This window comes from Mastacembelus armatus, chromosome 4, assembly GCF_900324485.2.
Source record: "Mastacembelus armatus chromosome 4, fMasArm1.2, whole genome shotgun sequence".
NCBI classification, from domain to species: domain Eukaryota; kingdom Metazoa; phylum Chordata; class Actinopteri; order Synbranchiformes; family Mastacembelidae; genus Mastacembelus; species Mastacembelus armatus.
In genome coordinates this window covers 20701156-20728719 of record NC_046636.1, presented here as the reverse complement: position 1 = coordinate 20728719, position 27564 = coordinate 20701156, and the positions used below count along the sequence as shown (strand labels likewise).

General features: G+C 41.3%; 1 protein-coding gene across 1 annotated transcript in view; it reads left to right on the top strand.

The window, feature by feature from the left end:
- scfd2 (sec1 family domain containing 2) overlaps nucleotides 1-27564 on the top strand; it is a 75967-nt gene that overhangs the window by 5693 nt on the left and 42710 nt on the right. Inside the window, exons 3-4 of the mRNA XM_026305230.2 lie at nucleotides 4816-4943; nucleotides 9672-9847. Of these exons, the coding sequence (XP_026161015.1) occupies nucleotides 4816-4943; nucleotides 9672-9847 (304 nt within the window). The remainder of the gene's footprint in view (nucleotides 1-4815; nucleotides 4944-9671; nucleotides 9848-27564) is intronic.

Genomic DNA, 27564 nt, shown 5'->3' with positions numbered 1-27564 from the left:
AAACTGGCCACATTCATTCTATGGTGGTTCCTTATAGAGCAGGGATTGTTTTGCCAATCTGTATTTAGACCGGAAATAGTGTCACAAACAGTTAAAGGAAGAAGTGATTTGTAGGCTAAACAACAACTCTACTACAGAGTTATTTACAGTATAGCTTTGGTTCCCATACAGGCCTGCCTATTGAGTATGCTTTGCAGATGAGGAGGTTTGTTTACAGTGGTTTAAAAGATATTGATCCTGGCCAAACAATGGGTTCCTTCGACTGTATCTTGATGAAAACCTTTTACAGCAACTGGTTTCCATGTTCCACTCCTACTATAGTTGAACATGTCCCTGATGATAAATGTTAGGCTGTGGAGAATAAATTGCAGCACTTACACCATATGGGAAGAGGATGTAGTCATGCCCAGAGAAAATAGCTCTTTCATTTTTAGAATCAAACTTTGACGTGCCTAAGTGAGATTCAATTTTGCTTTTATTTCATGTTAATACTGAATCAAGATGAATCTAGGATAGTCACATTTTGATCTGTAAGACTTTTCTCATCATTTTAAAAAAGGTACAGTTCTCCCCCTGAGCCCTATGTGTCTGTTTTTGCAAGACTAAGACTTTCATCTAGTAATATATCAAGTTGATTCTATCAGACTGCCCTAAGGTCAATGATGGCTTCAGGTCTTCGCAAAATACAGTTGATATCAGGCAAATTTGTGAGTTATGTGTAGGAGATGCAGGAGTTTGGCCATAACTTCAGTGTGCTGACATGTCTTCTCGCCCATCTGTGATGTCTGTTTCTTTTTTTTATACTGCCTCTCTCTGTCTTCTAGCATACAACAGATATTCTTTTGGACCCCACAGTGTATAACTCATGTATCTTACTATCACCTGAACAACTCTGTGTTTCCTTCAACAATGGGATCACGTAACCCATACTATTTTAAACGCTGTCCTTAGTTCTGTCTTTTTACCTCCAGAACGCACCTTTCACTTGGGAAAGTGTAACGGGTCTTTGTGAGCAGCAGCTGGAGCATAATATTATAGGAATGAGGACATTTTGGATAGTCCTCACTTTTTCGGACTCCTGTCTGAGGGTCAAAATTTGGTTTAGGATCAAGATTAGAATTAGATGTAAATAAATAAAGGATTGAGTTTAGGCATTTAATTGTGATGGATCGGTTTAAGGTAAGGGTCTACAGAATGCATTATGTCAGTGAATGTGCTCACAAAGATAGAAGTGCGAGTACATGTACACGTGCACATATGCATGAACATGAAAACTTCTTTCAAAAATAATTAGTGTAGTTTACAATTTTTAATTTGGTAGAATGTTAATGAATGTTCAGTCATCACTGAATGATAGTTGTCCAATGACAGCTACTGCTGCATCTATGTTTGTGTGTTTAACTTTTTTTGTGTATCTCCCCTCCTGTCCTCACTTCCTGGAGAACTCATCTCCCTCATTTTTTCTACATAAATCTGCTGGGTCATTTGTCCCTCTTGGCAGAACACAGAGACTCTCAAGGCCAGGTCTGGTTTTGGTCCACTCCTCCCATGTTATCTGTCTGTGCTACATAAGGATGTTTATAGGAAACTCACCAGTGTTTTTTCCCCTGTTAAATGCTCTCCATAAAGGAATGGGGCTGGCCTTGTACAAATATGCTGCATGTAGGTCTGTACACAGATAATCTGCATCTCCTGTGTTAGGGGAGTCATCCAGTGTTTGATTCCAGTGTTTTATGAGAGTATTAACTGTAGATTTAAAAAAACATATCAAATTATTTTTCATTTAGGGGTAGCCTTGATGTTAAGGCAAAAATCAGGCCAAAAAGTCCACTAAGCCTTTTGCTCTGAGCACATGGTAATAATTGAAGATGACTCAGATGAGCTTATCAACATTTTTGTCATTTTTGTCCTCTCTTCTTGCATCTATTTTATGGAGTCTGGACAATAAAGACTTTTATTGGTAAATTCAAACTGGAAATCATAGAAGTTAATTGGATGTTGCCAGGATTTTGAAAAGCAAGGAGGACATGCTCTCCCCATCCCAGTGGAAATTGCATCTTTAACCATGCAGATACTTTTGGTTTTATATGCAGAGTGTATCATATTTACCTCTGAAATTTTTGCCACCACATCAGTACTTTGGAATTTGAATTCATTTCATTTGTGGTGATCCTTCATTAAAAAAAAACTCCAGAGCAGTATGCCTTCTTACAAACCTTATATATAATACTGAGACCTCAAAGTTTTATTGGAGCTACAGTCTTCAGCAGAAAGATGCTCAGGGCATGTTAAGCGGATTATACAAAGAAACTGGGGCGCTTTCTGGAAAGAGATGCTGCTGCTGAACTTTTACGTTTCATTTTTCAATGCTTTGAGCATCACAAAACAAAATTATATCTTCTGGGTTGCGGTGGCAGCTGAAATCTCTGAAAAACCCATCTCAAGAACTGATCAAATGAAACCAAAACTGCATGGCTAGATACTGCTAGAGGTAAGAAATTTATTTATTTATTTTTTGTAACTAAATTAGCTGAATTTCTAAATACATTTAACCACTCAGCCTGCAGGCGTCATCAATTCTGCGTATGTAGAATGACTCAGGCCTGAATCACACCATGAATACTGACTTTTTCAGTGGGAGTCAGAGTAAAGAAATAACCACAAAAAGGTGTGTGTCCACATACAGAGTCGTGTGCAGTACGTTGATGAGGGAGCCCACAGAATGAGGAGTAAATGTAAGAAACCCTGAGTCAGAATGGTTAGACCCATTCTTTTGTGCTGCATCATTCACTTCCAGGAATACTGTCCCCCTCCTCACCCCCACAGTTATTAATGACTTGGACACAGCTAGAGGTATTTGGCCACTTTTAATAGGTCTTCATTCTTTCACATAGTATGCACGTCTGTCCTTAATTTACAGTATTTGGTGTTTTACTACTTTTTAGTGGTGCAACACTCATTACACATTTAGTGGAATTTAGTTTGAGCACAAACGCCCACACTCTCCAAACACACCCACTCAGTCTGGCCAAGCAAACCAGAGAGGACACTGGTTATGGTGTTCACACAAGTCAGGTGCAAGAGTGCCCCCTTCAGCCTGTGACCAAGCAGACTTTTTCAGAGCCACACTGCACTTAACACTTACAGATGGCCAAACACACGCGCCCCTCATTCCCAGCCCTCCCTCCACTTCCATAGTAGAGTAGTTACTCAACAAGGTTCCTGGCTGGTTATGGAGCCTGTCTCACACCCTGCCAGTATAAACCTCACCCCACAGCCCTCAGCTCTCGGCTTGCACCCCCTGCCTTCGTCTGACCAAATGGCCCAGGGGAGCGGGCCAGAGGAGGAGGGGTGCTGGGTGGGCAAAGAGCCAAATGAGAACCATATTTCCTCCATACTCTACTGAATGACCACATGCATGGATGCACAGGGTTGTGTGCAAACATGTACAGATGTGTGTGCACGTCCTCAAACACACACATGGCTACTCACATATGGTCAGGGCAAGTAACACTGCTGGTATTTCAGCCATGATAAGTATGGGGGACTATTTGGGATTTGCGTAAATGTACACATATTTTATCAAGAGCATGGGAGGTGTTTTTCTAGAAGATTAAGATAAGTGAAGTTTCCAGAAATGACACCAGCTCATGAACTAGTATCTACAGTGTATTACTTCATATTCACATCTTAATCATAAGTTAGGCAAACTAACAGGTTTCTGTTAAGAGCCTTAGACCTTTTTTTTTTTTTTTTTTGTTCCTGTATCCATCTTCATATTAGTCTCTTGTCCTGGGCTGAGTCGTGTTTGCTGGTCTTTGTGTCTGGTTCTACAGCGAAGATGGCGGACATCCCAGTGTGAGCCCCTCTCCTCCCAATCTAGCCTCAGCCCAAGGTCTGGAACAGATTACATCTGATATTAAACACATGGCAGCAGTTAGAAAGGAGAAAAGGCGAGAGAAGAAAAAAACTGGAAAAAAGAAAAGAAAAACAGAGTGGATTTGTCAACGAGCTCCCTCCTATCTCCCCCCTCTCTGTCCTTAGCCCCTTTTGTGTCTTTGTCTCCTTCTCGATTCAGTTTATGGTGATTTCAGTGAATGCAGCAAAGATCATGTCCGCTTTGGGAGTCTAGTTGTCAAAGGCACAGACAGCAGAGATGGCACAGGCCCAGAAAAGTGCCAGTGCCATTAACAAGAGATATAAACTATGATCATAGCTTGAATTCACATACTGTATAGGGCACATTTTATAAGAAAAAGTGTCTGTCTCTATGAAGCCAATGATGATGAAACTTCTGTGACACTCTTTGATTCTTCCATGAAAAGAACTGAAGCTGTTTCCACTGCTCATGGCAGATGGTAATAGTCTTACACACATGCCTTGGCCTCAGTCTCCCATTAGAGATGTGGATCAGTGTGTTTCATAACCTAGTGGATAATGAGACGAGGGATCGCGATGTGCCCTGAGATGGTATCAAGAGAAGCCTTGGTCTCCAGACTCTGCTGCTAACGATGTAAGGACAGTGCTGATCAGTCTAGAGGAATGTTGGCACACAGACTTTCAAGGTGCACTGAGAACATTCCTAGTGTTCCTCCACTAATTTCAGCTTTTTCCTGTGAGGGGTCTCGTAGGGGAGTCACCACTCCCCAGCCAGCCAGCCCTCTATCACTGAGATGAGCACACAGTCACGTCCATGTTGTCGTATTGTGTTTTCACTTGTAGGCCTGCATGCTCTTGAGTTGTTTTGCTTGTTACCCACCTTCTCCTGCAATGTGTTTCCATTAAATTGAACTTTTTGATCGGTCTACCTTTTAGGGCCCCTGAAGCACGGTCATTGTGGGAGGCCTTGCTGAGCAGCAAGCATAAAGAGGGGGTGATGGAAGTCCGTCGCCAACTGGTGGAAACTGCCAGTAAGGAGAAACTTCCAATCAAGATGAGCATGGGTAAGAAACAGAATTCCGCAAAGTTGTAACAAAGTCCAAGTCCATGTTTCCCATTTAAAAAAAAAAAAAAAAAAAAAAAAAAAAAAATCACATATCATACAAAAAATAAAAAATTAATGTATGTGATCTTTCACATCAAGTAAAAACGTGTGTGAATATTTTAATGTTTTAATCTTAATGTTGAGCAGAACCTTAGCGCCTCCTATGGAGATTCATGATCTTTGCCGTGTACTGGCCCATGTGGCCACAGAGGAAATCTGAACCAAATGTTGGCTCTGTGACACACACTCACACACACACGTACACACACACACACACACACACACACACACACACACACACGCACGCTCCATTGCACACACGCTCCTTTTGAAAACTTTTGTTGTTCGTTAATGAAGCAAAGGGAGCTGCAGCGAGGGATAAAAATATGTTTAAGCATGCAAAAATAAAGTCATTACATGCACAAGAATACAGTGCCCCTCATGCACGTTGAACCTTACATTACCTTCTGAATTACATAGGAAATGGATGCACACACACACACAAACACACACACATACATATGCATGTTAGCATCTGGCAGAATAGGGGGTGGGAGTGAATTACAAGAGAGGGTAGTGTGGTCCCTTAGCTCCTATAATCTGTGAGGTAAAGAAGGTCTTGTCTCTTGTAATAAGCAGGTTCTAATGTGTTTGTCTCACACACACACACACACCCTGTCATGCATGTGCATGCACATGGTGGTTTCCTTTTGCACATTTTTGCTAAACAGCAGTCCTTCTAAATTTAGATGGTTGCTAGACTGTGGATTTATTTAGACAAATGGAGGCTAGCAAGAAATGAAGCTGCAGAAATACAACAAAGCAGACAGTAAAAGTGTGAAGAAGGTGTAGCATTAAAACTACTCCACATCTGGTGACTGACACTTTGCTGACTTAACGTCTTCGCTGAGCAAGGGAAGAAGAGAAAAGTGGGGAGAGAGGGGCACTGTCAGACCCCTCACACACTGAACCTTTATACTCCACTGGCAGAGGACCAGACTCTACGAAGCCCCTGTGAGCTCCCAACACACCCCCATACAGTTCCCATCCTGCCCACCAGCCCCACCAGCTGAATTCTCAATCCATCATGCTCTGCTCATATGAGACCAAGTTAAACCCAGTAACACAACACGCTTAGTTTTAATAAGTGCCTGCTTTCATAGTACCCACTCTTGCAGGACAGGATGAAGAGACAGAGTAAAAGTTTCTCAGAGCCTCAGTAGGACCCATCAGTTTTCTCATAACACAATAGGATGATGAAATTCCCTGTGTTTGTGTGTGTGAATACATGTGATTGCGCAGTCATTACTTTTGGTGTTTTACTCTCAGCGGGGAATTAGTTAGATGCCTTTGCTCTCATTGTCCAAAATGTGCATTTATCTGTGCATCTGTGTGTGTGTGTGTATGTGTGTTTCTGCTTGCGGGTCTGCGTGCTTCACAAGGGTATGCAGTTTGTGTAAATATTGTGTTCACTGATATCGCAGTGTAAATGAGATGTGTTGACTTGAGCCTTTCTTCCTGTGGTGTAGGTTTGAGCTTTTAACTGTGAGACTTAAGCAGATGATTGATTCATTATTTCAAGCAGTGAAATTGTGTAATATCACAAAAGTTAAAGTATTCATGTATACAACATGGTCTCTTAAGTTAAGTGACAGCCAATATGTATTTTTGTTAAACTGTAAAAAATTCTTTCACTTCATCTGGTAATTATTTCTGGGGTTTTACCTTAATCTCAGGGATCAAGTCTGTAATTTAGTGGGACAAAATAATCATATCATGGGGCCTAAAATATTTTAGCATGACTTTGTATAAGGAAATTAAATGAAAGTATTGTATGGCCATTTATTTCACTCGAAAACCACAATATTTTACTGTATAAGCAAACGGTCAACCAACGACAACTTTATTAAATGTGATTTGTTGGACATTTCTCATATACACACAGATAAAGCAACAAATCGTCTTATTACTCCTAAATTGAAATAACTGTTATATCATAGGCTGCCTTAAGTAATTCCAAAACCATTCACATGCATTGTTGAACTCAGGCCATTTTTTTTAATATGTAAAAATAAACAGTGTGAAGACAAGAACAGGTCCCTAATCTGATCAGACATTACTTCTAATGATCAAAACCCAGTCCACGGCAGGGTCATTCCAACTGGTCTCTAAAATTTTTCTGTCAGTCTTGAAAGGAGCTTAAACAGGCAACAGGCAACCAAAGTTCCAGGTCTGTCCTCTTCTTGGAGTGCATAAATAAAAGACTGTCAACCTTCCTGTGTCCCCCATCTATGTAGAATTACTTATGAGCCTGTCCAGCCGCTGAGGCACGCAGGCCACCACTCAGCTTCATGCTGACATTAGACATCACTTAGCCTCTGAATAACCCTGCACACCTAGAATGCAAGTCATCTTCCAGTAACAGAACTAAATCATTGTTGGCCCCTGCCCTTTTTTTGCATTGTTCAGGACTTTGATCATGGCTGAACCTCAATTGCCACTTCTGCACATCAGGCTAGAATGGACAGCAGCTCAAGTTGTTTATAGCATGAGACTGAAAATGTGATTTGTTTTATGCCATTAGTACACCCAGAAGAACATTACAGGGGCCAAAAGGTTCACGCTTCTCCACCAGCTTATATACACTGAGTGAAAAAAGCCTGCAGTATTATATATACCTGAACCCTTTGGTTCTGTTGCTGTAGTTATCTTCAGTCAAAGTACAGTTTTAGTTGTAATAACTCTGGACAACATACTGTATTAAATATGTTTAATGTTATATGTGGCATCTGTGGCATTTAAACATGCACTCTAACATAAAAAGCCAAATTTTCAAATTGTGGCTTTAAATGCATTTGGTTTTACTAAAAAAACAAATGAAATCCAGCATGAAAATAATGATTTCATAATTAATTGCACTTTTCTCTTGCATGTGCTGTTGTATTTACTAAATTCTAGTTTAGTGAAAACTAGTTTGAAACCAGAGCTCAGCTGACACAAATTCTCCCTGAGATTCATTTTGCATCTGGCAACAAGATGCCTGAGGAATCACAGAACTGTTCTGAGGGAAGTTTAGTGACATAGATAAGAGCTAAGGCTCAGCCAGGGTTGTTTGATTGTGTAATGGAGAACAGGCTTTTGTGTAGCTTTCTTGTCTTAAGTTCTTTTTTGTGTTTTTTTTTTTGTTTTGTTTTTTTTTTTTCCCCAGTGTCTGACATTTTCTCACCTAGTCTCATCTGGTCTGCCTGAGCTGTAAAGTCTGATTACATTCAGCCTACAGTGCACCATTCTGGGTTGCCTATTCTCGTGTAAGACCATGCTTGGCCCTCGCTATGGATGTATTTCCTGGGTCTGTGCTGAATTATGGTTGGTACATCAGGCTGAATGAACCCTGGTTATACTGCCAAGGATTTTTATGACTGGGTATGTTCACAATAGAGCTTTTCAGGATTTTGAATAACTCTGGACTGAAACTCATTCTTCAAAAACACTGTAGTTTAATTTCAGTAAGAAACCTGATTCTGCTTTTGTAGGCATTTGTTCCATCTTACTCAAAAGTGTGCCACACAACACAGCAACTATTTCAGTTCAGCTTGGAAGGTATTTTCCCAACAGGCCGACTTGCAGTAATCTGTTTTGCTGTCGGGTTTACTTATCGGCTGCTGTTAAAATGAGTTTTTTGTTACTTGCCTCCCTAGATGGTTCACTCCAATTTTCTTTCTGAAAATATTTCAGATCCATAGATGTGTCATCCTGTTTGACAAAATTGAAAAACTGTGTTGTCTTTACATTTTAAGTGCCATGACTTTGTACTGTATTTAGTATTCTGAAGCTTTCTGCTCAATTTTTCGTTCTGCTGTCTGTTTCTGTGCGAGTCATGTGTTTGGCCCTGCTAAAGAAAACATTGGCCATGTAGTCGAACAGGAAATACTCCCACATCTGGTGCTGGTTCAGAACATCAACATGAAGAAGTAGACTTTATGGGGAGTTAATGTGTGCCCCCTCTCTATCCTAGCCTCTGACACAGCTCCTCATACCTCCAGCCTCCCCCCTCACCCTCCCCTGCCCTTACACTCTGCAACACTTTGGCCGGGAAGGGGTAACTGGTGTGTGAGGAGTCTTGCCTCTTTCTGCTGCCTCTGTATATAATCCATGAAAATCTGTCATTTGCACAAGCTGTTAGCAGTGTTCCTGCACCTCAGATGTATATAGACATGCTCAAGCACACACGCACACACACACACACACACACAATGTGATGTTTAGTCACATATTGTCACTCATAAACGTTTACCTTATCCTTCACATATAAAGAATGTTGCTTCCTGACTGGCAGGGCTACACGCACACATTTTGCTCATTAAGATAATACTATAGTCTACTTTGGGATCAGGCATTCCTGTCCGCCCCAAGCTGAGATAATTATTTGAAAGGCTTGAAAGGTTGTCTATTTGTTCTGCTTCCACACTTTATTCTTTGCATCAGGAAGAATAACTGTGTGTGTTCCTTGTAACACTGTAGATTTTTGTTTTTAACAGATGACACACTTTCAAGGCCAAACGGAGTCAGAGTGCATTTGTGGATTATATATTCTGTATGATGTGCCTTGACCAAAAGTGATTGCTGAGTGTGTAATGGCTCACTATTCCTCCCGTGATGATAACAGTAGCTTCTTTCCTGCTTTCAGGCCGGGTTACCCCCGAGCAGCTGTGCTCCTACATGCAGCTGTTCCGGAGCAGTTGGGTGGCGCTAGAGAGACACTGTGGGTTACTCCAGCTGGGCCTGGCCACGGCCCAGACGCTGCGCCACCCCTGCTTGCCTCGCTGGGATTCCTGCCTGGCTTTTGAACGTCTGCTGCTGCAGGTCCGTACTCATCTTACACAAACCTTTTATCCATATGTGTTACAGTTGCTGAAAACTAAAAAGTCTTTCAGTTTCAGAATGGGATATCCATCAGTTAAAAATGTGATGACTGACAGGAGGTCTTTTTGAGCCCTATAACTACAAAACAATGCTTCAGATGCAAGCATGTAAGGAGACCCCCTTTTTTAACACTAAATAATCTAGATCAAATGTACACAAAATTGTAAATTATGTAAATTATACCCTAAATAAAATAAAAGAAAGAATTAAGGACATTTGCTGGTGATTTATCACTAACCTACTAATTATTCTTTCACATCTTTCCCTCCGGTAAATATTTTATTGGCAGTGTTCAGCAGGTAAGTGGGTGCTCGTGGTTTGCTAGATGGTGGCCAAAATGTTGTGTTAAACTGACAGAGACAGGAAAAAACGCAGATTCCTCTCCTTCACAAACAAGGTCAGTTGTGTTTGTAGGGAAAACATTTGGATCCAGTAAACACTGCAGAAAACGCCAGCTTTCCATCATGTTGTTTGGAGGCTTTTTAGTTCAGAGGAGGTCAAGTTTGTGGGGGTGGACAGAGGTGGATGTACACGTGTGTTTGACTGTGGAAAGGTCAGAGGGCAAGTCTGATGGAGAGACAGAGGCAGAATGGATGGGGAGGGAGGGTGAGAATCAATCAAAAACTGGAGCAGATTCAGTTCAGTGGTGCACTGAATGTATTGTGAGCTAACTAATACTAAAGTCATTTCCTTCTCCTTTGACCTCTCTGTTTTCATGTAGTCACTTTATTTTCCTGAAGCTGTAAAGCAAGCAGTAGGACAGCAAAGTATTTAAGAACTTATTAAACTAAATCACGGAAAAATAAAACAAGCTTGCAGCAGTGCCCCATGCCAAATTGGAATTTCAAAACAACCTCATAAACTTTGGTCCTCGGTTGGGGCCATTGCTGCTTTATTAAATAAAGAAAAAATACTTTAAGGCTTATAGTTCTAGTATCTTACTTCATGACTCCACTTTGATCCACTCCGCTGTAGTTGTCTACTATACTGTACCTAGATAATTCGAAGTACGACTCTACTGCCACTCTTCTCATTTCAGTATCATAACACATCCTCAAGTGGAGTCATGTCTTGTTATACTGATGGTGACTGTATAACAGTTGTTATAACAGATTGTTGTTGTATTTAGCATCAGGGTATTATATATAGCACTCAAACCAGGTTCAAAATGGCATTCTTGAAGAATCAGCTCTCACAATCAGGCCTTGAGGGTGTATTAGTATTTGCAAAATAGGCCAGAGTTTTATTGAGGTATTAAGGGAAATGAGTTGTATGTCCTCTGTGCCTCCTCTGTTTATTTAATTTCCATGTGAGGCTTTTGCTTTGGCCCAACATGGACAGAGTGAAGTTAATTACATTACAAAATAACGGGATGAAATTCATTTCAGCTCTGCCTGGTGGTCAGGCCATGTTTGTTCTCCCTGAGTGTGTGCGGGCTGCAGTGGGTACGACCAGGCGGAGCTGGACTCGCCATAGTTGGTGAACAGAGTTCATTCAGACTAACTCCCATGTAGTGCTCTGGGCCTCAGAGTGGGCAGTGGCAGTACTAAGGCAAAGGACCATTGAGTTCAGGGTTTAGCCCAGTTCGTGTCTTTTCCAATGCCTTGTTTGTATAAAATACCATGCAATAGCTACTTTGTGACCTAGACAGCATTTCTTCGGTTGTAAAGTAGTGTTTTGCTCATGAGGTAATGCCTTAATATGCTGTAACACAGGTCCCACTGGAAATGTAATGTGCTTTTGTGGATTCATAATGGCAACCTTTGCTTGAAAAGAAATATACCTGAAACTTGGAGGTTATTAGGACCAAAACACTGATGTGGTTCTAGTGCTTGACATGTTAGTTGGACTGTGATATAGAAGCAGTTATTGTGATACATATTATTTACACTGCTGTAGGATTTATTGCCCCTTCCCCGTAGAACTTATGTTTGTGTGAGATGACTAGATATCTTCCTGGCTGGCACTGCAACCCTACATGCACCTATACCCCACCCTTGCTGCCTTGGACACTGGCCGTCTGGCATCTGACTGGGTTTTGGTCTGAATGGCTCAGATTCAGCAGACTTGGTGCAGCTCCAGCCCGCAGTTACAGAATGTGTATGCTAGACATGCACAGAGCTGGGCAGCGGGTGGCCAAGGCAAAACTCAACAGACTCACTCTTTCACCACTTCCCAGAACATCAGAGACGCACAACACTACCCTCCCATTAAATGAGCCAGAGCCTCTACTTCACCAACCCCAACACGTTGACTTCTCCTGGACATCCCTCCCAGAGAGATAGGTTGCAGCTACAATTTTTGAAATAATAGACATTCTAAGGCCATTATTGTCTCCAGGTTTGCTGTGCAGCCCACTACTGATCAGTCTGTCACATCACGGAACTAAGTAGTGATGACAGCAGTGCAGTAGAGAGAAGCTAACCCCTCTCACCCCAGCCTGTTGCTCCACTCTGCTGGGATTACCAGGGCATGCCTCTGCAAACATTCAAGCTCTGGGTTATTACTAGTCACAGCACTGCTCAGACAGAAAGCTGCACTGGGATGTATGTCCCCAGCTTGCATGGGTCTCACAAACTGCCTGTCTGGTCCCTGCCTCTGTCTCTGCTAAAATATTTTAAAAAGCAAAGTATTTAAGGTATAATCAAGCTATGAATCCAAACTCAATACATTTGACATTAACATAAACAGTAGTAGAATTCCATAACAGATATATATAGTGTGTGTGTGTGTGTGTGTGTGTGTGTGTGTATATATATATGTATGTGTGTGTATATATATATATATATATATATATATACACACACATACATACATACACACACACACACACACACACACACACACACAAAAAAAGAACATTCTCATTATTTAGGTACAGATTAAAAACCCAAATAAGTGCCATTCTGAATACTTCAGCATTTACCAGAATGGACCTGATTTCAAACCGAAAGCCACACTATTTTATCAGGACAACCAGTTGCTGGTTCACTAATTTCTTGATAACTGAGACACAACCATATATCTATATCATCCTTTGTCCAAATTTTCAACCAGGCTAAACATTGTGGACACAATGGACACATTGTATATAGTAATATAGGGTGCTGTGGGTGTCAGACCTAAGGGTCACTATAATGTATTATGTATAATACTATAGTGAATAAAAATGACCTCACTACCAGCTCTCATTTATGTCGTCTACAGTATTTCTCTGGGTCCATTTGGATTTAGTCCAGAAAACTTTTGCCCACATACTCCATTATCCCTCACCATTGTACAGTGTCAATTTGTGCTGGCCTAAATACTCATGATCTTTAACCCCTATCTCCCTGACCAACCTGCAGCAATTCAACATGCAGGTCTGCAGTATATCAGTAGTCTGACACTAAAATCCATGTCATCTCTTCTTATGTAAATCTGTAAGAAGACGCACCAATGCCTAGAATACTTAACACACAGTTATATATGCAACGTCTGGATTATATCATTTCTTATGGCGATAGAGGGAAAATGTTGATATTGGTCCCAAGTAACTTTCATCTTATCTGAGCTGCATGCCACAGACAGTCAAGGGGCTTTAAGCCAGTAATTGGTCTTTCCCCAGGGCAGGGAGCCTGTCCCCACATCCCAGACATTACCCCTGACTCTCCATCTCTGCTGTGTCCCTGATGGCCCCACAGGGTGGAGGGGAATGTTGTTGCTGTACTTACTGAAGTTTGTAACAAAGGGGTGTGAATGACTCTGGGACACTGCCCCAAGATGCCCAGCAATGACCTCCTCGAGTTCCCCACTGTTTAACAGCCTCACATCTGGACTGACCTGGACTGACTGTCTCCACATTCATCCACTTTCAGTACCACATTCTCCCTCATCCAGCCCCTGTCTTTTCTCTCTGTAGCTTACTCCACCCTGGAGCCACACAGATCCGCTCACAGGATGAGCCACAGGAGGTTCAGGATCAGCTCCTGTCTGTCTCTTTACAATCTGTCTTCTGTGTCTGTCCCCTGTTGTCCTCTGTTCATCCCTTTTGTCCAAGTTACACTGTATCCTGTACATGTTTTAAATGTTACTTGTTTACCCTGTATCTCTGTGTTTTCCAAAAATACATGTGCACACAAGTAGTGTCCTGTTCAATATGAACTCCTGCACTCCAGTCCATGCCTTTGTGTTTTAAAGCATAATAAGCTTTCTAAAGCTAGAGGAATATGCAGAGTTGGGAAAAAAATTGGGTTTATCAAAAGAGTGGGTTATTTACCTATCTCTTCCTTCCTGTGTTTAGTTGGAGAGGATTACAGTGGTAGAGAAAAGCAGTGACGGAGTTCATTCCCAGGAAGACCCAGGAATAGCCCCCCATCTCAGGCGCCCTTCCTCTCGCTCCGCCACCTTCCCCTGTACCCTGAGACGGCTGTGTTTACATTGTTCCACACAGCTCAGGCCTAATGTACTATCTGTTTAATAGGCAAAGAGAGGCCTGTTTATAGAGAGAGACCTCTTTAACAGAGGTGATGGGCTGGTAGGCCAGAGGGCAACACAAACTCATCTCACTTCCTGTTATTATTACCTCTTTCTTCTCAGACAGATAGGTGCTTGGCTCACTCTGTTTTCTGCATCACTTATCCTTAATCGTCTCGCCATCCTGCCGGCTATGATTGTGCGCAATCTGTCTAGCCCCGAAAAATCAAGGAACACGCAAACCCTCAATCTAGTTGCTTCATATTAAACCTTACTGGCTGCACTTCTCAGCTCAATAGTAATTTGCATGTGCTGCATTTTAAATGTTCTACTAAGCATCTTTCCACTAAATCTATATCTCAGCCCACTGAGCTGAAACTTTATGGGAATTGCTTTGGTGTTAATAGCTGTAGAATTATAGAGCTACAACTCTGAATGCTAAAGCTGAGGGAGTAAGATGGGCTAATCCGTGCTTAATATACTAAATGTTTTCTGTTTTACGTAAAGAAACCTTTTTCATCTGGTACTGCTCCATATCAAGTCACATTTGGATTCCCTTGCATATGCGCTTTTGCTGATATTTTCTGCATCGGTCTCTATTGTTTACTGTGGCTTTTTCAAATGTTGAGTCAGAACTCCTCGCATCAGGGTATTTTTCATGCAGCCTAGAGTTTTTTTTTTTATCCTCACAAATGTGTGTTTTTGAGGGTTCTGCAGGAGTGTTTTTCACAGACTTAGCCAAACGTTTTCTCACACTTTCTCAAACCCAATTTGCAGAATGAATTGGATGATCTTTCTTGGAGATCATCCACAGTGATCTGTCCACTGAAGGACACTTTTGATATGTCAGAACTCTGTTGTACTGAGCTACATTGTCATCTTTCAGTGTTTGAGTGAGGTGGTCTAGGGAACATGATCAGAGGGGGCTCCTAGAGCTCCCTCTAACACTCTCCATCCCCGGTGAATCAGGTCAGTGTGGTCTGCTGACTTGAGCCCCTGGCGTCAGACTTCATTTGAGCATGCTCCAACAAGACACCACAGACTGGGGAAAATCCCACAGTGCCCAGCATTCACCCTTGGATTGTTAACAAGGAAGGCCATAGAAAAAGCTGACCATTAGGGAAGATGGCGGGGGTTTGCATAGACCCAACAATGACCCAGTGTCCCAGACAGAGCTGGCCAACAAACAACTTCATACCTATATTCCTCTGATTGGCATATGACCTTGTCTGTTAGTGTAACATGTCATGTCTTACTGTTTATATTCCATTTTTTCCATGATGTATTGCATCTTAAAGTGCTGCCAGATGTGCTGGCAGGTAAATGTGTGTGCGGCCATGTGTGCACGCATGCATTCATGCATGTGCATCCTTATATGTGCCCATTCTTGCAACAGTGTCTCAACTTCCTGTTGTTACAAACAGGTTCTCTGTTCCCTGCAGTAAAGCTTCACCTCAGGACAGATTAACTATCAGGTCATTTGTCACTACCTGCTGAGCACAGGCCAGGGAAGGTCACAGCCCACAGGACATGGGACTTTTTGTCTGTTTCTGATCTGAAACAGAGACAGAGACACATTCCAAGACCACTGAGTGTCCTCTGTAAATACTGATTGACACCTTAGTGCCAGATTAAAAGATTTTTAGCCAGACTGAAGATTGTATTGTGATTGGTTAGCTAAGGGCAGCAAGTACATTAGCCACCAGTTGCAGAAGAGCAAACACTAATGCAAAGTTAGCATGTTTTTGCTGCTGCAGATGGCCACATGGCAGTACAGTTTGGCTATGTTTGGTTCACTGATGATGAATGCTCAGCCTTATAAGCCAGTGCACAGTGAACTCTCAGAATTTGTTTGGGTGTTTTCCCACTGGGCTACACATTTGGGGACACAGCAGATTGATAGTGCCCCCTACAGTCAAGGACGGGCAAGATTTGCATTTTATGTCCACAGATGAATGAGGTAAGGTGGGGGAAGTAGGGAGTGACCCCTTTAGGTCTTGAAGAAAAGGTCTGACAATGACTACTCTTTGCTGTAGCATGTAATTGTACCCATCTGAAACCCCAGTCTGCACCTCCTTCTCCACCCCCGTGTTCACTCATGCCCACACCACAGACCACCTTGTTGCCCCAGGGATTCACCCAGTCACCCAAAGGCAACGAGGCTGACCAGTCACCATGGTAACTAAGCAATGAGGGTCAAACCAGGTCAATCAAAGACAGACTCTTGCCACCCTTGCTCTGTCATTAATTACCCACAGTTCCCTGGGGCACTGCACCACGTATAACCACATAGCTGAGCAGGCTGGATCCAAGCGATTTGAGTGTATGATCAGGTGAAGCACACTATTTGTTTCAAATGTGCCTGTGACAGGGTCAGTGTTGTCTTTATTACCAGCTTTGTGACTGTGCCACCTTTGGAGCTTGTGTGTCAAATCGATCTGTCATGTTAGCAACAATAGCTCAAACTTGTTTTATGACCTGTGCAGTGTTACAGAGACCTTTGACTCTAAATGAAGGCTTTATTTCATTAAATGTTTGAAATGTTCAGGCAGAACAGCCTAAGACTAATCCAGCAGCATTGCATTGTTTGATTTGAGCAACCAGAGCGTGAAGGGCCAGTCCACTCTAACTTTAGATGTTTCACTGTTTATAGATTGTGACAACATTAGTTGTATCTGGTTTTGAGCTTAACTTTCAACTTGAGCTGGTATTTGCATTTGTTAGGAGCTATGTGGATGAATCATACATACAGCATCCCTCCTGTTTTTTTCTTTGACAAGGTTGCCTTGTGTTGTTCTTGGAATCATATTGTAAGAGCTAGAAATGAAAGTCATCTGTGGAGGGAGTTTCACAGAACCCACCACTCCGCTTCCCTCATAATGTCATTGGCATAAGGGTGGAAAGAATAGGGGGTCTTTGCTGGGGTCTGGAGCTTCTTGAATATCCTTACTACCATCCTCTTATTTCTTCTCTCCTCTTGTTCTCTCAATGTTTTGGATGTTCATTTCTTACAGCTTTTGTTTTGCGTTGATATATGGAAGTATCATTATAGCTGCCATTTTTGCAGGGCCCTCTTGAAAATGATTTAAACATAATGGAAACTTTGCCTAGTTAGATAAAGGTTCAATAAAAATATCAGTGTAGCCTTTATTTGTGACAGAAGGGTGTATGGTATCTGGTGCAGCATTGAGAAGGACTGTAGCCACATGCCGAAACATCCTGTAGGAGACTAAAACCATCAACAAAATATTTGTAAATGGATTTGTTCGAAATGCCTCAGAACCATAGCCAAAATACTGGATGTGTTTAGTGAAATTATGACAAATGAAGAGCGATTGCCCACATGTTTGCTCCATGCAGCACAGAAAGATGAATTTCGAATGAGCTAAACATGACAAAGTAAATACACAGAATGTGTTAGGGGTTATTGGACAGTGAGCCATTTCAATAGGCTTACAGGGTTTTGTCGAAAAGTTTCCACTGCGTGTTATAATATACACCAGTTAAAGCTAAAACTAAGCTGTTTCAGCCCTCAGTGCTTAATTTTATCCAATAGGAAAACTTGATTCGTAAACATGTGAGAGAAAACCTCACTAATTCCTGTGTTTTCCTGCTCTAGCTTTCATCTGGAGTGAACTCATATGCCCCACTTCTCTTCATCTATTGTTCTAAGCTTGGTGTAGCAGGAGACAGATGTGGGCCTTTTTGGGCCCACTGCTGTTTTCGTGGAAATGGGAAAAGCAATGAAAGTAACCCAAAACAAGCACCATGGCTGAACCGCTAATTATGAGTGGGAGGAGGGATTTTGGGTGGGGGGGTGAAAGGAAAGGGGGTGGTGCAGCTCCTACACCCACCATGTGCCTCCTCACCCCGCCTTCCAAATCTCAAATGTCCTGGTGTCCTGCTCCTTTTTTTTTTTTTTGCTTTTGCTTTTGTTCTAAGTTATTTAAGATGCTACACACTCTCTGTCAGTTTCATGTTTCGAGACGTGACATCTCTGTGTTCTCTGTGCCACGTCTAAATATCAGAGCATCTCACTCCAGGGACGCTGCATGCTTTTGGTGACAGGCTTTTGGGCCTTTTACATGCTATGCATTGTGTGTTTGAAAGGCATAATAAATCACACTGGTTATGATTTCATAAATGTGTGTTCAGTTTGGGTGGCCATGTTTGTGTTAAAACGGTCTTACGCTTTCAACTAAATTTCAGTTGCTTGTTGTGAATATTAGGAGTTGATTGAAGCACTAAATATGAAGCACTGACTCAAATGAAACATTAAACACATACTGCACATCTGGGTGTAAGGATCAGAAGTTCAGATGTCCTCATTCACACTGCTCTAACCACTCTTCCACATCCTGTGCAAAACATAACAATACAGAGGTTAAACTGCAGAATCAAATTTTTATTTTGCAAGTTTGCATTACTCCATTCTGCCGTTAGCTGACTCTGCTTGTATTCTAGTGTCTCTTTTTTTTATTCCTTCAAATAGAACATTTTCTAAACACATATTTGTCAAATATGCCATATGTTATAAAATAAAACAATTTTGTACATGAGTGCTGGTAACAAGTGCAAACGCCCCAAATTACACTAAGTTGCCGTAGACAGTTAAGTAAATCTATTCCAGTACAGATGTCCTGGTAAATTCTGAGCTTATGAAGCTCATCATATTCAGCTTGTACTGAGATTTTGTCAAAGGGGTGCTGACTCAGCTCTGTCCTCATTTTGGAGGCTGTAGGGTGTGGTGATATCGCACTGTGTTAAATTATAGTGAAAGTTGTTTGTATTATTTTGTCCGCTTTCATTAATGTCAGTGAAAGTGCACAAACTATTTTTGAGTAAAGAAGTTTTGCTTCTCATGTGCATAAAAGGTAAATGTTCTTATTCTTTTGTCATCTATATAACTCATGTTTAAAACTACACCTACAGTAAGTCTTCTTGTTGGTTGGGCGGGAAGAAGGTGATTCGTTGGGGTTTATATCGATCAGTCAAACCTTATTTATATAGCAACATGACTGACTTGATGCAAGTAATAAAAAACTTGATAAAGACAAGAAAGAAAATTGCTAAACAAATTTGATTTACTCAAATCTAATGTGCTTTTATTTTGTTTGAGTATTTTCTAATACAGGTCTGCAGCTAATGATATTTTTATTGTTGTTTAATATGATTTTTTTTTTAATTATTTAATTGTTTGGTTTGTAAAAATGAGGAACATAAGGAGATTTATTGCTCACAATTACCCAGAAGTTGAAATGACATCTTTAGACATGTTGTTTAACCGGCAGCAATTCATCACACTGTAGGAGCTGAAAATCCAAAATGTCTGGCATGTTTTCATAAAAAGATCATGTAAACAATTCAATGAAACAATTGACTAATTTTCTGATAAATACCTAATCAAGTAATCAATTAAACAATAAAAGTACAACATTGTCAAAACTGTAGCCTGTTGCTAAAGGTTCATGTATGTCAGATACTTGAGTAAATGCTGTTTCTGCCAGCACTGTCAGTATGAGGCCAGTACAGACTTCTGCAGACAATGCTGGGAAAATTACATATTAAACAATAGAACTAAATGAATAATCTTAGCTAAGTGGTGTACTATGGACACTCCAGCACTTAAACCATCAACACATTGACATTTGTAATCCTCATGAGCGTAGTGGTGTTTAGAAAACTTGCTCTGTGCCAGTGTGATGTGTTTAGTCCTTGTCGTGTAGCAGCGAGTCTCTGTGCTGCATCACAGGACAGACAGACAAGGCATTAGTGATGTGTTTACCATCTGTCCAGGAAGGACATACATGATGGGAGAGGGTGAGGAAGAGAGACATTTTCACGGTGTACAGAGAGACAGGTGGGGGGTGTCTGAGGATTTACCACCAGACATAAACCATTATTTATCAGAGAGGTCAGTCAAACATTGTTGTGTCCTATGTGGCAAACTGTCATTCTTAATGTAGAACAAACCCAAGCGTTGTCAGCGATGCTATCTTGTTAATAATACAAATAATACAAGACCCACCTGGGTCATTGACCCCAAATGTGACTTGGATGTAATTGCATTGGAAACAGCTGCCAACACCCACAAAAAAACGTATTGGCTCCTCATGAATGTTCCCTCATGGAGAAATTTTCCACACAAACAGTCAGGACGTGTGAGAAACGTTGTCAAACTGTTCCCTTCAGTTTTTGATGATCATGCTTTATCTATAAGGTGTACACAGTTTGTGACTGAGGTGGGACAGAGTAGGTTAGAGAACTGGCGTTTACTCAGTCCAGGCCTCTTTTCCTTCACTGTCTCAGCCCCCTGTTGTATAAGACTTTCTCCCAAAACCTCAGTGGAGCCATTATTTGTTTTGTATTATTGTACATGTGCTTTCAATCAGTTTAGACTTTTGTCGAAGATATAAGTTAGGATTTCTTAAAGTTATGATGGTCGTGGAGAGTCTGGTTTTTGGCCACAGGGCGAGAGGAAGAGCGAGGGATGCACTAGGGAATGGGTTAAGAAATTTCTGCAAAGGGAGAGAATAATGGACAGAATGATGTATTGTGTCCAAGATGGGAGTAAAAAAAAAAAAGGTGTTAGGCAGTATTAATGGTTGGAACTTGTCTCGTTGCCCCTCCTGGTAGTGTTTTTAGCTAAGCTGAAGGCTTAAGGCTCTGAGAATGTTTATGCAGTAGAAACCCTGAGTGATGCTCTTTGTATTCTTCTGTTTCGGCCTTTGCACCAAACCACTGTCAGCAGACCAGCGCTGTGTTTTCTTTTCACACGCACACACAGATACTAAAAAACATTCAGCCAAGCACCCAACACATCATCCTGTCTGCTTCCATCCTGACCTCTGTCTCTCTCTCTGCACCATCCCTGTTTGCCACTATTGGTCTTTGCCCTTTTCATGAAATGTGGGTCAGTGCTCAAATGAATTACCGAAAAAGATCCATCCGATATTCAGTGCTAAGAGATGGAAATCTGTTACAGCAGGGCAATGGTGTTAGACATGTAGTCTGGAAGGATTGCTGCATGTCTGGGCTCTCTTTGACTTTAACCTGCATGTTGTGCACAGCCCTCCATGTGACACATCAGTAAACACAAGAATAACACATACACCTTCTCTTGACTGTGTGTGATTCCAGCTGGACTGGATTTACAGTGTTTTGGTGGATACAAGCATTTTTTTTTCAATGCAACATGTTTTAGCAATTGCACGCTAATGTGAATATGTGAAAGAGGACTGTGGAGAATGCCACCCTGTATCAGGTCTTAGATTACTCACAGGAAAAGCATCCTGTTCACAGCCCACTGCTCAGATACACTGAGAGATGAGTCACCGTGCCATTAAGAAAATAATGGAAGAAGTTGGAATTAAACATTTTATCTCCTCTGAACTTTATTTCAGAAAGTCGTCACCACCACCACCACTGCTCCTTACTGTGGCTTCTATCTCCTAACTCTGTTTTCTCCTTTATGTGTAAACCATGGGTTTCCAGTAAAAAACGGATGGGAAACTTTGCCTGTAACTATTTATTATGCGGTCTTCACCCAATAATGTGTTTATTTCATCATTGTGTATGTGCATCATTGTGCATGTGACTGCCACAGACCTTTAATTGATCTCTTTTGGATTTTTAATGCTGCAATGGACTGGTGACCTGTCCAGGGTGTACCCCTGCCTTTCACCCAAAGAGAGCTGAGATAGGCTCTAATGACGTAGCTACGTTTCATGTTAGCCTCCGATAGTTAATCATGCTGATCCTTATTGACTAGTTAATGGAGAATTGGTCTGAGTGTGGCCATCTGAGAACACAGTCACACCACCATCACTGCACTGATATGATCTCTTAGCAGAGCTCTCAATACATTTCCTTCCCATCTTCTCAAAATTTATTCCTGTTTTCTTACTCAGTTTTTTCTGTGTTTTCTTATTTTGAGCATAATTCATCTCTACATCTTCCCAGGTGTGGGTCTGAGCTCAGGGAAATGATTAGAGATTAGTTGTTTTCCATTTCCCCTGTCTGTAATGAGTGTTGTATAAATGTTTGGGGAAGAGCAGCCGTGTGTGGGTGTGTTTGTCAGTGTCGATGATAGCGATAGAGACAGGTTGGCAGGACAGTCCAGATTATGATGTAGACCATATTTACACAGAAAGCACACAAGCAATACACAGACATCCCTTATTAAGTCTCAGCACTTTTTTGCCTTTAGCAAATGTGCACATTATCTCTTTTTTTCATTTACACATAAATACAGTGTTCCACCTTGGCCTCAGTGTTAATGCAAGGGTCCAAAAAGAAGCCTCTATACATTTGTGGTACAAGAATATTAGAGTGTCTCCTCAAACCACACACACTCACACTCAAATGTCCTCCTTTGAGAGACAGAGTGCAATAGCCGTATCCATGAGTAATGACTCACATCAGACTACAATAGTCAGTGGCACAGCACTGTTTATTTACATGTTGTATTCAGACTTCACTACTTAAGTTTGAACCATGACAGGGCTCTGCATCCACTACAGCAGTCTATGATAACACCGTGCCTGTTAAGACATGACTGCATGGGTGGAGAGGAGGTCAACAATGTAGAATTCAGAATTGCACAGCCATGATCTACCTAACATACGACTAACAGTTTAAAAATAGCCAACACTTCAGCTCCTGCCCATTTCCTGTCTATTGAATCCTTCTCCAGGATAGAGGGATGGAGTTTTGTAGAGAAAGAGATGGAGAGATGTGGTTCAGTCAGTGCAGGCTGAGTGCAAGCATCCCAAGGTTCGGTATGGTGCAACAGTGCCCCCTGATGTTTAAGAGTATCCACAATGTGACCCATATGAGAAAACTTAATCTACCTCTTGCAAATCTGCCCATATAAACTTAAAAGTGTATCATCCTTTACATAAAAGAAGCTGAGTGAAGGTTTACAAGCACACTGAATTGCAACCACACATTTACAAGTTTGCATGTAGGCTACTTCCATCCAGTCAAACCAAACTTTTATTTTGAAATAGCCTCCTTTCCTGCTGGTTAAATGTATTCACCGCCACACTTCTGTGCCCTCCCCTCCATGGGTGAGACAGAAACTCGAATCAGATGGACTGTTTTTAATTGTTCACATTACATGCTTCTTCATTAACAAAAAATAGATACAACAAAAAGTGATCTGTCACGTTTGTTTCTGATTGGCTGTGATGACAAAAGAAACTGAGAAACTGGAAAATGTTGAAGCATCTTGTTTTACTTTGAATCCCATTGGATAAATTGTGGTTGTTGCAGTCTGCTTCGTCTAGAAACAGCCTGTTTACCTCAGGATGTTTTCTCCCTGCTGGAGCCTCCTGAGTCAATTAGTAGTGGATGTAATGTACTGTCCTTGGCAGTATTAGAGGTTTGTGTGTGTGTGTGTGTGTGTGTGTGTGTGTGTGTGTGTGTGTGTGTGTGTGTGTGTGTGTGTGTGTGTGTGTGTGTGTGTGTGTGTGTGTGTGTGTGTGTGTGTGTGTGTCTCTGAATGCATATGATTCAGTTTCTCTCAGTGTGAGAAAAGTGCAGGAGGTTTTACATGGCCCTGGGGTTTGTGGCTGCAGAGCAGTTCTCATCTGGTGAATTACGCCATAATCTGTTGCAGCCTATGTGGCAAAAATAAAGCCTCATTAATTCCCTTATGTTTCCAAACACTTGGAGTGTGCTGCCTTAATGCGCGTCTTCACATTAAAGCTCATTTCTGTCTTGCTCATTTTTCCTTCTAGTACAGTACCAGAGGATTTGCAGCCGTGATTGCAGGGGTGTGATAAGCAGGAAGGGTGTCGTGTGCGAGGCAGACAGAGTCCGGCCGCAGTGACCAGCATGTGGCTGACTGGCGGTGGCAGGGCGGAGTGCGAGGACTGTGTGTTTGTGTCTGTGATTGGGTCCCACATCTCCTTGAAATTACAGCCTTGATGCTCTGAGCCAAGCCAATCTTTGACACAGAGAGTTGAAGAGAAAAAAAGAAGATAAAAGACTGAGATGCATGTGGAGGCAGTGGCTTACAGAGGATAAAAGGTGAAATGGAAGGACTGCTATTGAAAGCTGTTGCATGTATTTGCAGAGAGGTGGCTGTCCATCCACTCCTTCTCCAGTAAGATGACCTTCAAGCGTTGCATCTCTGTGTGATTTCTCCATTGATTTCTCTCCAAACAGTCCAGCGTGCAGCTTTGTGACCAGGCTGCTTGTCTGGGCAGAAACAAAACAGACCCACCTCACAGTCTGTGTGATAGTTCAGGGTTAATTCAAAACAAAAGATTAATGTCTTGGTGTTACTGCAAACAAAGCAGACATCAGGCTGATTGAGCTGGATCAGGGGTCCCCTTACCCTTAAACTCTTTTCTGTCTACCATGCTTGTCTCACACTTTACAACTCTCTGTCCAATCAATCACGGAGTCTTGTCTTTCATTATTTTAGTTTTCTTAGTGTTTTATGTGTATGTGTTTTCTGAGCTGGGACATACACTCTATAATTTACTGGGTATCAGTGAATTTGTCGCAATATAAAGTGTTTTTGCTTGGTCGTGCGGACTGTAGTGGCTATAGTTTGTATAAGTTTCAAAATAGAAGAGAGAGAGCAAAGAAATATTTAAACTGCTTTTGTACAAAGCTGAGTGATTTATTGATTTGTGGCCTTCCACTTTCCAGCGTACCGGTTATACTTTGTGTAGGCTTGCTCATCTTTGTGTTTAGTCACATTTCCGCTCCTTGTTAAAGACCTGATATTTTGTCCTCACCTTTCACACAAGACAGAATAATGGTAAGAAAAAGAGAGCCAGATGTAAACTTTATTTTTACGTTCCCGCTCGACTTAAGGCGAATTTCCGTCTTTTAATAAACAGAAATTTTCCGGTGAAACCGTTCTAGGATTCATCACTGTCATCACCACAGGTTACAATGAGCATGTGTCCCCTCTGAGGTACAAATGCACTGACAGGATAGGATAAGGCACACTCATTTCCAGAATGTCTGTCAAAGCGATTATGAGTTTGCTCTTAGTTTTGGTGTTGTTTACATATTCAAAATGCTGCCAGCTTATCTGAGTGTGAAGACATACTTGTTTGTTTTCCAGCTGTTACTACAAATCAATAGTAAGCTTGCTCTACATAATTTAGAGTCAAAGCTTAGTTGATGTCTTCTGACTTTTAGATTTATATATTTTGTTTTTAGAAGTTTGCCTGTATCCCTTCCAGCTTTGCATGTTGTTATTTATGAAAGCAAATTGGATCTGATTATATATTTGCAAATGAAGCACATGTGTGTATTTCCACAAAAATATGTAATTTTTTTTTTTTCTGATGTTACGGTGCTGATGAGCTGTCTGATATCCCTGTACAGTGACTCCTGGCCGGAGTATCTTTGGTTGACTAGAAGAACTGACCTATAACCAACTTTGCTATGCTCCCATGAGGGCCCCACCACCACCAATGCACACCCCTCCCCCTCCCGTCGGGCCCAGAGAAAGGTTCATTGTGCAGGCAGAGAGTGAAGCAAGCGTGGACTGGTTCTGGTTAGTGTGCTGTGCTGCATCTGAAACACTCACCTTCCTTCAGGGTTTGCATCTGGAGTTGGTTTCCTGTTCAGGCTGTGCTGGGCAGGCGGAGTTTGGCCTAGCTCTGTGATTGGGTGAGATTGAGCCTTTATAGACCCCAGGATGGTGGGGATTGCCAAAGAGTAATCTGTCAATCACAGGCATGTAGATTTGAACCAGAACATAATGCAAGAGCGCGGTTATGATTGGTGTAAAGGTTTGAACAACATGCTAGTGATGCCTCACTCTCCTACCAGTAATCCAGTGGCAAAAATCACCATCAGTCAATCTTCAGAGAACAAAGAAGTGTTATGTTCTATAGTTTTACTCAAAGTCAGTTTTTGTTTTGGTAATATGTCATGATGAAAAACTAGTAATCTAGTAATTTAAAGTTATTTTAGTAATTGCAAGCCCTGTCATTAATATTGCTTTGACAGAATAATGCCATTGTTATTCAGTCATTGTGTGTAATGGTCACATTAAAGCATGGTAGCTGGACCAGTGCATTCAGTAATGGTGTGTAATAATAACGTTAGCTTCCTGCTATTACAGCAGTAATGCTGTAGATCATGCCAGGGACTGTCCCTAAATTGGCACAGTTTTTTTTAGACTGGACCCTGAATGCCACGTCAGTTTAGTCTTTATGCCATTGAGAGTATTTATCTTGGGTTTCCTGGTGAAAAATGCTAGATGAATTTTTAGAAGTCAGTGTCGTGAAAAACATACTCAGATCCTTGATACCCTTGGCATTGGTAGCCAAATTAACATGAATGGTCTCTTTTTTCAGAGCATTTTTAGTGAAGTATGAAAAGTATTTTAATGTTGTAGGTGGTACAGATGGCACTTACAGTTTAATTTACTGTAAATATAAATGCTTATTCTGCAAAGTCAGCTACCTCAACAATCAAATAAAATCAATATTAATACATATATAAATAATACCTGAGTGTAATAGTGTGGTTGTGTTTTCCAAGGTGCAATGGAAAGCATGTTGTGTTCAGTCTGTGTGGCAGTGCCATGAGTCGGCCATTGTAGAGTTTAGCTTCAGTGCTGGAAAGACCTTTTAGTCAGTGGGAACCCTCTTCTGTACCAAAGACCTCCATTTCCTGCTGTGGCGCCATGGCGTGCAGCTGACAACAGCTTTTATAGATCTCTTGAAGGGACCCAGTTATAGTGTTATTTCTCCTCTCTCATGTGAAGGCATATACACTTAACTGCACAGTACACAGTTTACATATCGTGGTATGGTGCAAAGTCAGCATAAACCAAAAAAGACAGATGAAAGAAGATTAATAACATTATATTAATTACCTATTTTTATTTTAAAGTTGAGTTTTCCAAATTTAGACTCTACCAAGAATAGGAAAGACCAAAATAAAGAAGTAAAACTAAGTAAAATTATAGAAGTGAGCAACTTTATTAGGTTACAGCTGGTGGCAACTGGGAGTAACCAAGGGATAACACAATGTACACATAACTTGTGCTCACACGAACACCAAAGTTCTAAACGCTAAAAGTTCTAAATGCTGAAAAAGATGATCATTTCAAATTGTATACAGTACTCTGAACTGAATTACCAATCACTTGTAAATAGTCAAATCTCATGATGATTGCAATGATTATAAATGGCCACAGTTTCTGCTTTTAATCAACA